General features: G+C 65.1%; 5 protein-coding genes across 5 annotated transcripts; 2 read left to right on the top strand and 3 right to left on the bottom strand.

The window, feature by feature from the left end:
- Positions 1 to 48: 48 nt before the first annotated feature.
- On the bottom strand, positions 49 to 711 carry EMIHUDRAFT_118438 (putative RNA-binding protein; the record flags this gene model as incomplete). Its single annotated transcript, XM_005770913.1, has 1 exon — positions 49 to 711. A coding segment is annotated over one exon (663 nt), but the record flags the coding sequence as incomplete, so codon positions are not given.
- A 199-nt stretch (positions 712 to 910) lies between these two features.
- Positions 911 to 1,699, bottom strand: EMIHUDRAFT_75700 (hypothetical protein; the record flags this gene model as incomplete). Its single annotated transcript, XM_005770912.1, has 1 exon — positions 911 to 1,699. One exon carries the CDS (start codon positions 1,697 to 1,699, stop codon positions 911 to 913), a length of 789 nt encoding a protein of 262 aa, XP_005770969.1.
- A 247-nt stretch (positions 1,700 to 1,946) lies between these two features.
- On the top strand, positions 1,947 to 5,302 carry EMIHUDRAFT_243813 (hypothetical protein; the record flags this gene model as incomplete). Its single annotated transcript, XM_005770911.1, has 3 exons — positions 1,947 to 2,291; positions 2,445 to 2,510; positions 2,585 to 5,302. The coding sequence occupies 3 exons, from the start codon at positions 1,947 to 1,949 to the stop codon at positions 5,300 to 5,302; spliced, it is 3,129 nt and encodes a 1,042-aa protein (XP_005770968.1).
- A 3,717-nt stretch (positions 5,303 to 9,019) lies between these two features.
- EMIHUDRAFT_118435 (hypothetical protein) lies at positions 9,020 to 9,505 on the top strand (the record flags this gene model as incomplete). The annotated part of the gene is made up of 1 exon (XM_005770910.1): positions 9,020 to 9,505. The coding sequence occupies one exon, from the start codon at positions 9,020 to 9,022 to the stop codon at positions 9,503 to 9,505; it is 486 nt and encodes a 161-aa protein (XP_005770967.1).
- Positions 9,506 to 11,633: 2,128 nt separating this feature from the next.
- Positions 11,634 to 13,198, bottom strand: EMIHUDRAFT_430816 (hypothetical protein; the record flags this gene model as incomplete). The annotated part of the gene is made up of 1 exon (XM_005770909.1): positions 11,634 to 13,198. The coding sequence occupies one exon, from the start codon at positions 13,196 to 13,198 to the stop codon at positions 11,816 to 11,818; it is 1,383 nt and encodes a 460-aa protein (XP_005770966.1). The 3' UTR covers positions 11,634 to 11,815.
- Positions 13,199 to 14,148: the final 950 nt, after the last annotated feature.

The raw sequence follows: 14,148 nt of genomic DNA, 5'->3' as shown, positions 1-14,148 counted from the left end.
CGGCGGAGCGGCGCCCGACGTGAGCGAGGTGAGCAGCTGCGACGCCACCTGTGCGTTCTTGTCCTTCTCCTCGGGCGCGTAGGTTGCGTTCCAGGCCTGCGTGATCTCGGAGAGCCGCGCCGTGGCGTGAGGGTCCTTCTCCTCGTCGGCGCCGGGGAGCATCTGCGTCGCGTCGGCCGGGCTGGGCGTCCCCTTGAGCGCGGCGAGCGCCGCCTTGCGCTGCGGCTCGTACTCCTTCAGGAAGTCGTGCGTCTTTTGGTCGACCTTGAGCATCAGGTCGGCGCCGCCGAGCCGGACCGCGGGCAGCAGCCGGAGTGCGCGCAGCACGCCCTCGCCCGTCGCAAAGTCGCAGAAGCCAAACGACTTGGACTGGCCCGACTCGGGGTCCACCGAGCGCTTCCACTGCATCAGCGTCCCGCAGCACGACAGGAGCTCGGCGATGAAGGCGTCCGCCGCCGCCGCCGGGATCTTGCCAATGTAGAGCGTGCACGAGCGCTCAGGGGGCAGCCGAGCTGGCGGCGCCGGTCCCGGCGGCGGCACGGGGCCAGACGGGGGCACGGGGGGACCCGGCGGCCGCGGCGGCATCGGCGCACCGTACCCTGGAGGCGGTGGATAACCCGGAGGAGGGTAGCCGGGCGGATAGGCTCCCGGCGGTGGTGGGTAGCCTGGCATGTAGCCCGGCGGCGGGTAACCTGGCCGGGCGCCGTACATGTGCGAATAGGGAGGGGGATGGTTCCACATATCAGAGGCGATGATGCGCCGCGCGCCCAGTGAGAGTGACTCGACGAACTCTCGACGAGTGGAGAAGAAGGAAAAAGAATTAGCTAAGCGTAGCCCTTAATTAGAGAGCACTGGCGCGCACGGGCACACTAACACACAGGTACACCGAGAAAAAGAATGTTACGGTGACTCACTCTCGCTCTCGCTTCCTCCCTTCGCGCGAATCGCGGCCCACGGCGCAGCTCCCTTGCTCGGCTTTCCGCGCCACAAAGGCCATCATGCCCCAGCGCGGCAACCACCAGCGGCCAAAGACGCGCGCGTCGACCTTGTAGGTGGTGAAGGCGACGTCGACAAATCCCGCCTTGGTCAGCATCCCGTTCACATCGCGACTCGTCAGAATGGACCAGTCCGCCTTGGAGTGGCCTGGCGTGAGCCAGAGGTACCAGGCGCACATCTTGCACACCACGAAATCGTGGCACCAGTCGCTCAGCACCACCCGGCCTCCAGGCTTCAGACAGCGGTGCATCTCCCTGAGCCCCTTCTCCGGGTCTGTCCAGAAGTGGAGGGAGGAGAGCGTGGTGGCAGCAGCGAAGCTGCCGGATGCGAAGGGCAGGCTTTCTGCTGGCGCAACCACAAAGTCGACGGCCGGGCACTCGTGCCTCCCCGTCTCAATCATGCTCTCGCTCAGGTCTGCAGCTGAGAGTTTGAGCCCCGGGAAGCTGCGCAAGATTGCTCGTGGCACGGCACCCGTGCCCGTCCCGACGTCCAGCACGCAATCTCCGGCTGTGAGGTCGCGGAGCGGCTCGGACGCGCAGGACATGAACGCGTTGAGTGTCGCCTGGACATATGCCGCCCACCGTTCGTTGTACGAACCTGCAAGCTCCTCGTACTGCTCACGAACACTGGCCCGCCTCCGTCGCGACTGCGACCACCACAGCACCGTCGCTGCGCCGACTGCAGCTAAAGCTACAACCCGCATGTGTGTGTATGATGCCCAGGGTGGCGCTTGGACGGCGGGCGGGCCACGAATTCCCGGACTTTTCTTCATTTTCCTTTTCTCTGTTGCGGAGTGTGCCGGGCAAACTTCCGCTCTCCCCCCCCCCCCCGGGGGCTGCCGGGCTTACCTTGAATTCACACTAAAATTCTGTTTTGTACGAAGTGCAGCTCGTAACGATCGAGCCCATCTGCCAAAGGCGCTCGCCTCCGGGGGGCGCGCTGCCTCCGCCATGGAGCCCGCGTCCGATGCGCGTTCCCTCTGGGTAGAGGAGCGGGTCATGGGGCTGTTCAAGATGAGCAAGCCGGACAAGTACAGGAAGATGGCGAGCGGAGAGGAGACGGGGGCGCCGCTCCTAAAGTTCTTTGACTCGGAGGATTGCAGCGCGATCTACTTTCTTGATGGTGCAAAGGACATGTCATGCTTCTCCGCGCCGCCCACCAGCAACAAAAAGAAGCTCCTTTGCATGCTCAAGCCGCAGCCGGCTCGGTACACCAAGCCCGACGAGATGGCAAACATCATCATATTTGACCTCTCGCCCAAGCTGCTCGAGTCGATGCATGCACTGATGGAGGGAGTATTCCTTCCCATCATGTCGAATCCGGAGAATCAGCAGGCAGCTCGCCCGTCTGCCCCCCCTCCCCCCCCAGCCGGCGTACTGGCTCTGCTCGAGGCAATGCTAGGTCATGTTGCGCCGCCCCTGAGCGCCGCCGTCCTGTGCCCTCCGCAGGGTTGGTCAGAGATGATGGCGCGCGAGGTGCTCGAGAACTGCCACAAGACAATCTCAGCATCGTACGTCGCGCTTGGGCAGTCCATGGGTCAGACGCTCCTGCCGCAGCCGCCGGCAAACATGCTGGTGCGCCCGCGCAGGAGGACCAGCTGCTCGCGGTGGTGGTTGGAAAGGAGCGCCCCGATCTGCTCGAGGAGCAGTCGAGCCTCATCAAGCAGAACAATGAGTTTGTGATTAAGCTCAAGGAGCTCGAGGACAACCTGCTCTACCTGCTCGCCACCGCCGAGGGAGACATCCTCGCCAACGAGGAGCTCATCGTCTCGCTCGAGGTGACAAAGGCGACCGTCAAGGACATCAACGCGAAGGTCGAGGCGGCAAAGATCACCGAGGCCTCTGTCGCCAAGGCGTTCGAGTCGTACCGGCCCAACGGCAACCGCGGCTCGCTGATGTACTTCATCATGAACCAGCTGTGCATCATCGACCACATGTACCAGTACTCTCTGGCGGCCTTCAAGTTCATCTTCGACAAGGCGCTAGCAAAGGCGGAGCCGGCCGAGTCGGTCGAGGAGCGCGTCGCGAACCTGCAGGACTCGATCACTTACACCGTCTTCAGCTTCGTGACCCGTGGGCTCTTCGAGCGGCACCGGCTCATCTTTGCGACGCAGCTCGCCGTCAAGGTGCTGCTGGGCCAGACCAACGACAAGGGCGAGCCGGCCATCAAGAGCGACGAGCTCATGTTGCTCATCCGCAACCCGCGCGACAATTCGAAGGAGAATCCGCTCCAGTCGTGGCTGCCCGACGCCGCCTGGGGCTCCGTTCAGGCGCTCGCCTCCGTCGAGGAGTTTGCGTCTCTGCCGGCGGACGTGGAGGGCTCGTGGAAGCGGTGGAAGGAGTGGTGCGAGTTCGAGCAGCCCGAGGCGAACCCGCTGCCGCAGGAGTGGAAGAAGCTGAGCGGCTTCCACCAGCTCCTCATCATCCGCGCCATGCGGCCGGACCGCATGACGCTGGCCATCTCGCGGTGGGTGGAGCAGGTCCTCGGCGCAAAGTACGGCACCGCCATCAACTTTGACCTGCTCCTCTCGTTCGAGGACTCCGGGCCAGCGGTGCCCATCTTCTTCCTGCTCTCGCCCGGCGTCGATCCTGCTGCCGACGTGCGCGCGCTCGGAAAAACGATGGGCAAGACCGAGGACGAGGGCAAGTTCCAGGGGGTGTCGCTCGGTCAAGGGCAGGAGCCCGTCGCGGAGAAGGCGCTGGACCAGGGCTACGTTGAGGGCGGGTGGGTCATGCTCGAGAACATCGAGCTCGTCGCCAACTGGCTGCCCAAGCTGGAGAAGAAGCTCGCGTCGCTGGAGGAGGGGGCCCACCCCGAGTTCCGCGTCTTCCTCACGGCGATGCCGCAAAAGGTGGTGCCGGTGCCAATCCTTCAAAAGTCGATCAAGCTGACCAACGAGCCGCCGAGCGGGCTCAAGGCGAACCTGCTGCGCGCGTTCAAGAACTTTGACGCGACCATCTGGGAGAGCTCGTCCAAGCAGGGCGAGCTCAAGGCGATCATCTTCTCGCTGTGCTTCTTCCACTCGGTGGTCTGCGAGCGCCGGAAGTTTGGCCCGATGGGGTGGAACCGCGGCTACCCCTTCAACACCGGCGACCTGATGGTGTGCATCGCGGTGGCCAACAACTACCTCGAGACCAACTCGAAGATCCCGTGGGACGACCTGAGGTACCTCTTCGGCGAGATCATGTACGGTGGCCACATCACCGACAACTGGGACCGGCGGCTGTGCACAACCTTCCTGCAGGCGTACGTGCGGGAGGAGCTGGTGGAGGGGATCGCGCTCTACCCCGGCTTCCAGTCGCCGCCGAACCTGTCGTACAAGGAGTACCTCGAGTACGTGGAGGAGAACATCGAGCGCGAGACGCCCGCCGCGTACGGCCTGCATCCGAACTCGGAGATCAACTTCATGACGCGGCAGGCCGAGGACCTCTTCAGCGCCATCTCCGAGCTGCAGCCGCGTGGCGGGGGAGGCGAGGGCGGGATGACGATGGGCGAGCGGGTGAAGCAGCAGCTGGACGAGATTCTGGAGAAGCTGCCGGAACTCTTCTTGATGATTGAGATTGAGGAGAGGGTGGAGGAGCGGACGCCGTACGTCGCCTTCTTCTTGCAGGAGTGCGAGCGCATGAACCTGCTCGTCTTTGAGATGGGCCGCTCGCTGCGCGAGCTCGACGCGGGCCTCCGGGGAGACCTGTCGATCTCGCAGCCCATGGAGGACCTGATGAACGCGCTTTTCGAGAACAGGGTGCCGAGCACGTGGGAGGCGCTCGCGTGGCCGTCCCTGGCGCCGCTCTCGCCCTGGCTCGCCGACTTCCTCGATCGGCAGAGGCAGCTGGTGGAGTGGACGGCGGACCTCAACACGCCCAAGGTGACCTGGATTTCGGGCCTCTTCAACCCGCAGGCCTTCCTCACCGCGGTCATGCAGGTGACCGCGCGGAAGAACGAGTGGCCGCTCGACCGGGTGGTCACGACGGTCGACGTGACCAAGAGGGGGCCGGAGGAGATTGAGGGCGCGGTCCGCGAGGGGGCGTACATCTACGGGATGTACATGGACGGCGCGCGCTGGGACGTCAACAGCGGGGTGATTGAGGACGCAAACATGAAGGAGCTGTACCCGAAGCTCCCAGTTATGCTCGTCAAGGCTGTGCCGGTGGAGAAGGCTGACAGCCGAGATCAGTACGCGTGCCCCGTCTACAAGACGCAGTTCCGCGGCCCCACCTACGTCTTTACGGCCGGGCTGAAGACCAAAAAGCCGCCATCAAAGTGGGTCATGGCGGGTGTCTCATTGCTGATGAGTGTGGTCGAGTAAGAGTAGGCGCGTCGTGTGAGTATTGTGTGTGGAGAGAGAGCTGAGAGGGGGGTACGAGTAAGGGGGTAACACCACGGGGCAAGCGGGGCGTCACATGCACATGTCGTCATGGGGCGCGACGTGCCAACTACGGTTTTGATTCATGTGGGTCTCTGTATTTTATCTTCACCGTACCTAGGTACGCGATATTCGTTTCAGATCAGTTTGTGGGTCCCAGCGGGCGCAGTCCCAGCGCGCATAGACTCCCACTGCGTGCGTGCTCGGCTCCCTCCCTCGACCCTGTCTCTCGCTCCATCGCCCATGCGCGCCATGTCTCGCGCATTTGCCGCCACGGCTCTCTCGCGACTCGCGTGTATGTGCGTCAATGAAAAGTTCATGCCATGGTCTCATGCAAGCATGTTGCAGATCCGCTTCGCCGCCGCGGGCAGCCGGCTGCATCCGAGCACCCACGAGAGAGCGTCGCGAGCGATCGAGTCCTTGACCTCGTCCGGGAGCGAGGCCAGAATGCCAGAGAAGGTGTCTTCCTCCTCGCGCGGCAGCTGCGACTCGGGGAAATTGTTGGCCTCCACCCAGCGGCGCAGTAGGTCGACCGTCAGCTCGTGGTAGTCGGGCGCCTCGTTGTGGTGGTACTGGTCGTCGTTCTGCGCGTACTGCTGCTCCTCTTCAACCGTGATGGCAATGAGCTCGGCTAGCGCACGAGCGTTGACAACCTCGCAGAGCGTCGCAGCAGGGGTGTTGTAGCCAAAGTTGCAGTGCCCGAGGCAAAAGTAGGGGTGCTCGTCATCCATCTCGCAAAAGAAGAGCTCGAAGAAGAAGCGCATGTTGCCAGGCTCGCTCAGCGGCTTGAAGGAGCTGGCCGCGCACATGATCTGCTCAAACGGCAGCTGCTGGAGAAGGCTGAACACGACCATCGCCTCGGAGACGTCCTCACCTGTACACGTCACCTCGACCGCCTTCTCGAGCAGCTGCGTGAGCATCGGGCCATCCCACTTGGTGCGGTGCAGGTTGTGGCCGAGAGCGAAGCCAACGAGTGCAGCCGGCTCCTCACACATGTAGTACGATCCGTCCTGATTGAGGACCCGCTCTTCCCAGCCTTGCAGGATGTCCATGCACACGCCCATCAGCGCGGAGGGCAGCAGCCGCATGGTCGTCGCGACGACGAGAGCACTCTCATTGCCGATGGAGCGGGAAGAGGTCGGACCACCATCGATCAGCCAACGCTCGCGGACCACCAAATGCTGTTTCGCGCACTCCAGCCGCGCGATGGCATCCGACGCGTTGATGCCATCGAATCTGAGTGCGCGCAATGCTGAGTACGGAGGTGAAGCCGCCTCTTGCTGCTGCAGCTCAGCGAAGCGCTCCTCGTCTCGAAAGTGGCGCAGGCCGATGTGCATGAGGTCGTGGCTGCGATTGACCCGGAGGCCCAGCGTGCTGGACGCAGCCTCCATGTCTTCGAAGCTGCGGGCGCTCTTCAGCGCAACGCACATCTCATCGTGCTTCTGCCAGAAGTCGCGGCGTGCGGGCGCAACGGCGAGTGCCCAGTGAGCATTCGTGAGTGCCAGGTTGGCGAGGTCGCGGGCGGTGGAGTGCTCCCACACGAACTGCAGCAGCTCGGGCGGCAGCGACGCGAGGCCTGCGGCGTCCGCTTCGCGCCGAGCCTTGCTGCTCCGCGTCTCCACTTCCCAGGCCGTCTCGTCTGGGCGCTCGCGACGAGACTCGAGCTTGTCCATCTCGTCGCGCACCCACGCCTCGACGGCCTCACCTCGGGCGGGCATGGTGTGTTCGGCGAGAAGAGTAGCCGCAGCACGGGTGGCTTGAGAGGTGGACGAGTGTCCTCCTCCCATCGGGTCGTGCTCTCTCTGGCGCGGCCAGAATGCCTGCCTCGGTACAGCCGGGTGTATTCTTTTTTGCTTCGGCGGTAGGTAAGTGAATTCACTAAACGCACAACCCCGGGCCCCGAAATCGCACAGTGACAGTCAGACATGCAACACGGGCCCCCACAGTTCATTCACAATTCACACGAACTATACAACTATCCCCTCCTGCGCCATGACTAGGGCAATACAGTTGTAGGAGAAGCGCTTTTTCTTCATCTTTCAGGTGTGTGTTATTCTTGCTTGGGCGGGCCTCATGCCGGGGTAGGTAGGGTAGGTCTGGGCCCTCCCGTCGGGTTTTTCCCTCTCTTCAAGCTGGAATTTTCACAGCAGAAAAAGAAATTTTCCGCGGAAATCACGATGTCAACCCTCCCCAAATGGGTGATCTGATGCTTGTAGGGCTTGAGAGTGGCCTGCCATGTCACAAGAAGGATTGTGGTTGCAGGAGAGTACAACCAACCATCACTCTAGTTGGTATAGTAGAAAGAAAGAAAGAAAACAGACAACCCAAGGGAGGGATGGGAGGACGGCACGCCGCCACCACACAGGGATTTTAAGGAGAGGTGTGTGGTGCGCTAGCCGTCGCCCACCCTAGGGAGTCTGCCTCTTCCTATCTCTCTTCGCAGTCTCTCCACTCTCGCCGCTTCTCGCTGCAACCTTCATGCCACCTCGCGGTCGTCCCACTCTCGTCGTTCTCTCCCTTGTCATTTCCTCCTCTGTCGCGTCGTTCTCTTCTGCCTCGTCCTGTGACGCCGCCGCCTGCCGGTCCCTTGTTCTCGCGGTTTCTTTTGCCTTTCGGCGCAACTCCGTCCTCCTCGCGGCGTATCCTGGCCCCTCGAGTCTATCGAGCTCCCCTCGCGCAAGGACCACATTAGTTTTTTTTTACTACCTTCACCGATCGAATGATTTCTTTTTTAGCTTCCCATAAGTAAGGTAGGTAGGTAGGTAGGTAGGTGGGGGCACCGCAGGGGCCGAGGTTTTTGCAGAATTTCAGCAAAAGGCCCGCCCAAGCAAAAAAAAGGGAGAAGAGGAATGGGGGAAAAGAGAAAGGGTCCGGTTTAAGGGAAAAGGGCGCCGAAAAAGGCATTTTTTCGGTAAAATTACACTGTGAAAAAGAGAGAAAAAGAGAGAAAAAACGCGCGCGCAGCGCGCGTAGGCGGCGCGCAGCGCCGCCGCAGGCGGCGGACAGCAGGTGCGCAAAATTAAACGCCATTTTCGGTTCCGCGGTTTTGCCACTAACATCAAATGTCGGGCGGGATGATTGATTGATTCGACTACATGCCCGACATGCGCAGGCCAGCGCCGCGCTGTGATACGCATAGAGACTGGACCCGACCTCTCTGAACTAAGCCAGATTACTGCGAACGAACGCGTAGCGCGCGGCGGAGAAGTCAACGGGGCAGCCGGCGGCGGCCGGCCGCGCCCGAGGCGCGAGGGCGTAGACGGGTCACAAATTGCCCGGGACGGCTGGTCACTTGGTCTCTGACGTAGGCCACGCACATGCACATTAAGCGGTGACATGACCTGATTGTTAAGAGCCGGTCCGCGAAATTAAATGCCATTCTCCAGGTATCCATTTTAGCACTATCTTCGAAATCCCGGCCGGTACTGTTTTAAGAATGAGTGAAAGAGGTTGTTGGTATTGTCTCTGAAAGAAACGGGCTCGGCTGCGCCTGGGTTCGGAGCTTCAACGCCGGCCATTGCGCCGAATAAAACGGCGGCAAGTGCCGGGAGGTGCACAGGGGCTTCGGCGAGAGCGTCGATGCCTTGAGTTGCCCGCTATGGCCGGGGGCTGCACCGCCGTGTGCATCAAGAAGAACTTGCAGATGTGCAAACTGTGTGTATGCCGAATTGTGACGGCGGCGAGGGCGACACGGACGGAGCAGGCGACAAAGGCGAATCCGACGGCGGAGGCGGCGACGGCGACACGGACGGAGGCGGCGAAAGCGAGACCGATGGCGGCGACGGCGACGGCAAGCGAGCTTGCTGCGGGGAGGGCGAGACGGAGGAAGGCAGCGGCGACGGCGACACGGACGGAGGCGGCGACGGCGACACGGACGGAGGCGGCGACGGCGACACGGACGGAGGCGGCGAAAGCGAGACCGATGGCGGCGACGGCGACGGCAAGCGAGCTTGCTGCGGGGAGGGCGAGACGGAGGAAGGCAGCGGCGACGGCGACACGGACGGAGGCGGCGAAGGCGACACGACCGACGGCGGCGGGGAGAGCGATTCCAACGGCGGCGGCGGCGACGGCGACAAGGACAGAGGCGGCGAAAGCGAGACCGACGGCGGCCACGGCGACGGCGACATGGAGAGGCGGCAAAGGTGAGATCGGCGGCGGGGATGGCGAAACGGAGGAAGGCAGCGGCGACGGCGACACGGACGGAGGCGGCGAAGGCGACACGGACAGATCCGAGGCGGCGACGGCGACACGGACGGCGGAGCGGCGACAGCGACACGGAAGAAGGCGACGGCGAGACCGACGGCACGGCGGGGAGGGTGAGGGCGGCAGCGGGGAGGAGTGCGGCGGCAACGGCAGCGGCGAGGGCGGCGGCGACGGCGGAGGAGAGAGCGGCGGAGAGGGCGGTGGAGAAGGCCGCGGGGAGGGTGGCGGAGAGGGCGGTGGAGGCGAGGGCGGCGGCGACAGCGGAGGAGAGCGCGGAGGCGACAGTGGCGGAGAGGGCGGCGAGGAGGGTGGCGAAATCGCAATAATTCACCTGCGGGAACCGGGACGGCGGGGAGGTGGCGGGACCGAATCGTACCGCGGGCCGCCGGGCAGCGGCCATACCCGCTCGGGGGAGGCAGGGCTCAGAATCGGTTTCAGGCCACAAGGCCGGTGAGTTGGGCTAGACCGTCATCTAGAACGCGCCCGCTCGCTCGCGAAGTCGGTCTGCGGAAGGTAACGACGATTCGGCTAGCTGGGCGTCTGCGGAGGCAAAGGGCGGGCTGGCGATCCGCAACGAGGCCTGTTTGTCGCGGTCGGACAGGCACCCGTCGCATCTGTGGACAGGTGTGACGACGGCAGTGACGAGTTTGCGGCGCAGCCGCGCACGGAGTCCCGCCGTCGGCCACACAGGCAAGAGCGGCACATCATGAGTCGGGGGGGTGTCGGGGCACGCCGAGGGTTGCTTCGGCTGGCGCTCGGAGGCCACCAGGCGGCCCCATTTGCGTCCGGCAGGGTGCCTGCCGGACCTGCCGGACGCTCTAACGTGCAGAGCACCGAATAGACGCCTTGCCCAAAAAAAAGAATACACGTGCGAAGGGCGGAGGCGCGTCCTCTTCGCTTGCCGTACACGAAGGCAGTGCGCACCTCGCCCACAACCATGGCCGAGTTCACCACTCCGTGGGCTCCGACCGCCAAGTCTAACCGGCTTCCCGCTGTCCTCCTCTACATCGAGGGCGAAGCTCTGTGCGACGCGAACGCTGTGGCCGAGGGCGTGACCAAGATGCGCGAGGCGTTCGCGCTCGCCTGGGAGCTCGACCTGCCCGAGTGGCCTGGGTGGGCTGAGGTGTTGTACCACCAGCTCTCCAACGGGCTCGTGCCTGCGGGCGCTCCGCCGCCGCCGCTGCTGTCGGCCGACACCTCGAGCGTCCAGCCCGAGGTTGCGTCGCACGCTCGGGATGGGCGGGCCTGGTGGTCGAGCGACGGCGCGCTCGCGGCCATCGCGGAGACGCTCCGCTGTCGCAACCACGTAGTGGTCGACGGCTTCCTCGGGCGGGCTGGCGGCGTGGCGCTGCGAGTCGCGCTCGAGCGCGCCTGGGGCGGCGGCGTGCTGGAGCCCGCAAAGGTGGCGCTGCCGGGCGACGGGCTCAACGGACAGAGGTCCGACCGCACCCGCTCCGACCACATCGCGTGGATCGACGCCGCCGAGGACGCTGCGCGGTGGGCGCCGCTGGCCACGCTGGTCGACGCGGCTGACGCGCTCGTTCGGGCGCTGCGGGCCGCGGCGCCAGGCCTGGCCAGAAAGGGGTCGGCCATGTCGCGAATGCGGCCGATGGCGTCGCGGTACGGCGTCGGCGCAGCCTTCGCGCGGCACACCGACAACCACTGCTCGAACGGGCACGGACCGCACTGCAACGGTCGCTGGCTCACGGCCGTCTATTACGCCAACGATTCGTGGAGCGAGGCCGACGGCGGCTGCCTGCGCCTCTTCAGGCCTCAGGGCGACGAGGGCGACGAGGGCGACGAGGACGAGCAGGCGGGAGGGGCGGCAGCGGCAGCGGCAGGTGATGCACTGCTCGACGTCGCACCTTTGGGCGACCGCCTGCTTCTCTTCTTTTCGGACTTTCGGTCGCCGCACGAGGTGCTGCCCGCCGCAAAGCCCCGGTACGCGACCACTATATGGTACATGGAGAGAGACGACGGGGATGACTGAATTGTGCTTACCTGTGTGAATACATCAGTGTATGGTCCTCTCTCTAAAACCGACAACCCGGAGATATCACAAAATCGGCTCTTCTTTCGGTACCCGCAGAGGAGAGAGGAGAGAGACACTGTCACTCGCGCGAGAGAACAAGAACCACAGACGAGAGGGTGAGTCATTACATAGCCCACGCGGTGAGACGCGGGCGGTAGCAACACACGTACAGGTGTATAAGGTATGGTTGGTCCGAGTGTGGCGAGTGACAAGCCGGGCGGTCACCTGAGCGGCGCCACCTCGACGGGCCTGTCCGAGAAGACGCGGATGCGGAAGTTGCGCTCCTGTCCGGGCTCAAAGGTGGAGGGCAGCAGCGTGTAAGTCGTGGTTGCGCCGCCGGAGCGCGGCTCGAGCGTCACGTCGAGGGAGACCTCCCGCGTGTTGCGGAAGGGCGCCGTCCGCGCGCACCAGTCCGACGCGTACAGCTTGCGCACGCGCTCGCCGCGCTTGTACACGACCGAGAGGCCGATGGGGAAGGGCTCGTCCTCGACGCCGTCGCCGTCGAGGTCGGTGCCGCGCGCATCGGCCTGCGCCAGGCAGACGAGGCACGCCACGGGCCGCTCGCCGATGGTGATGGACCACTGCGGGTTGGCGCCGACCGTGTCGTAGTTGGAGCAGCCGCCCGCGCTCTCGCCGCGCCACTCCCCCTGCATCTCGGCGTGTGCCCAGGACGGGTTTGGGATCTTGCACACGTACAGCTGGGCGAACGACGCGCAAAAGTCCTTGAGGCCGATCCAGAAGGTGCCGTCGTCCGCGTCGCTCCAGCCGAGCCTCGCCTTGAGCCGAGGCGTCCAGAGGTGCGACGCGTCGGACCAGTCCCCGCGCCACTCGGTCCTCCCCCACGGGTTGCGCAGCTGCAGCAGCCGGTGCCCCTCCTCCTCGGCCACCCTCAGGCACGAGTACGCGTGGCCCTGCACGATTCCTTCCGCAGACACGTCCGTGTCGGTGCCTGCGGGGGAGCCCGCCCCGAGCAGGTAGCCCGCGTGCACAAACCCGGTCAGGCGAGACCACAGCCTGTCCGGGTCGCGGCCTTCCTCGGCGAGGGACAAGTTCTCGCCACCCACGCCGCCGGTGAGGTCGACGAGCGCCTCGTCGACGTGCCCCCCTTCGATGGCCGCGTACGAGGAGAAGAGCTTGGCATAGGCCTTCTCGAGGAGCGAGACCCACAGCTCGTCGCGCTGCTTGGAGGCGGCGAAGAGCGGCCGCCCGTGGCCGTGCGCGGGGAGCTGGTCGTCCACCAGGATGTGGCGCGGCCGACCGTCGCGGAAGAGGCGCACGCAGTAGCAGCCCGCCTCGTTGGGCTCCGTCGTCACGAAGCAGGAGCGAATCAGCTGCGGCCTCGTCGCAGCGACCGAGAGGGCGGACAGGAAATAGCACGTGCCGAGCGCGCCCTGCGAGATATCAGACGGATCGATGGCGTCCGCGTCGGCAGCCTTGCTCGAGCGGCCAAACACGACAGGCGCGAGGCACAACTGGCGGGCGCGCTGCCACTTCGCACCGTGGGCCGAGGCGGGGAGCGAGGCGTCGGCGGCGGGGAAGGCGACGTCTTCCCACTCGCAGCCGGCGCCGTGCCGCGCGAGGATCGGCTTGACCAGACTCTCCATCGGGTCCGCGCCGCCGTCACCGCCGCGCGTGGCTGCCGCCTCCTCCTCCCTCTCCCGATCACGCCGCGCTGCGTCGGCGGCGCGGCGCCTCTCGCCTGCCGCCGCGCGACGCCTCGCCTCGGCGGCAGCTGCATCCTCGTCGTCGAACGCACTCACTCTGAGGCTCAGAGCGTCTGCCGAACCTCGCGCGATGCTGGCGAGCTTCTCGGCGTAGTCAACCATGGCCTCGCAAGCCTGCGCCAGCCGCGCCTCCTCCTCGTCATACCACGTGCGCGCCGCCGCGACAACATCGTTGCCATTGTCTCCCTCCGACAGGCCACATCTGGCCTGGAACGCTGCAACCTGCTTCTGCTCCTCCGCCTCGCTCTGCGCCGCAACCGCCTCAGCGTCCAGCGGCGGTGGCGACGTCGGCCTGGCGGGCGGAGACCAACCTCTCGGAAGTGCCTCGGAAGCGGCCTCCACCTCGTCCGCCTGCAAGCTTGCTTCTGCGCCCGCGTCGCGCAGCTTGAGGCGGAGCAGTCGCAAGCGACCGGCGCCGTCGGCAGTGACGGCATCGAGTTTCCGCCGCCTCGCCTCGGCCACGCGAAGAGCTGCTGTGCGCGCCGCCGCCCTGCGCGCCTCCTCCTCGGCTCGCTCCTCGTCCAGCTGCCGCTGACGCCGCCGCGCTGCGAGGAAATCCGCCGCCGCCCTCGCTTGCTTCTCCGCCCTCGCTTGCTCCTCCGCCCTGCGCGCCTCCTCCGCCCTCGCCTTGCTCTCCACCTTCTCCTCCTTCCGCCTCGCCCGCTCCGCCTCCTTCTCCTCGCGGCTAGGGGCCGCCTTGCCTGGGAGTGCGGAAGGTGTGTGTGTGTGTGTGTGTGTGTGTGTGTGTGTGTGTGTGTGTGTGTGTGTGTGTGTGTGTGTGTGTGTGTGTGTGTGTGGTGTGGGTGGGTGGGTGGGTGGGGGGGGGGCGT

The sequence above is a fragment of the Emiliania huxleyi genome (assembly GCF_000372725.1).
Source record: "Emiliania huxleyi CCMP1516 unplaced genomic scaffold EMIHUscaffold_399, whole genome shotgun sequence".
NCBI lineage: Eukaryota > Haptophyta > Isochrysidales > Noelaerhabdaceae > Emiliania > Emiliania huxleyi.
Note: the sequence above shows the minus strand (reverse complement) of the source record. Positions and strands in the feature narration are given on the sequence as shown.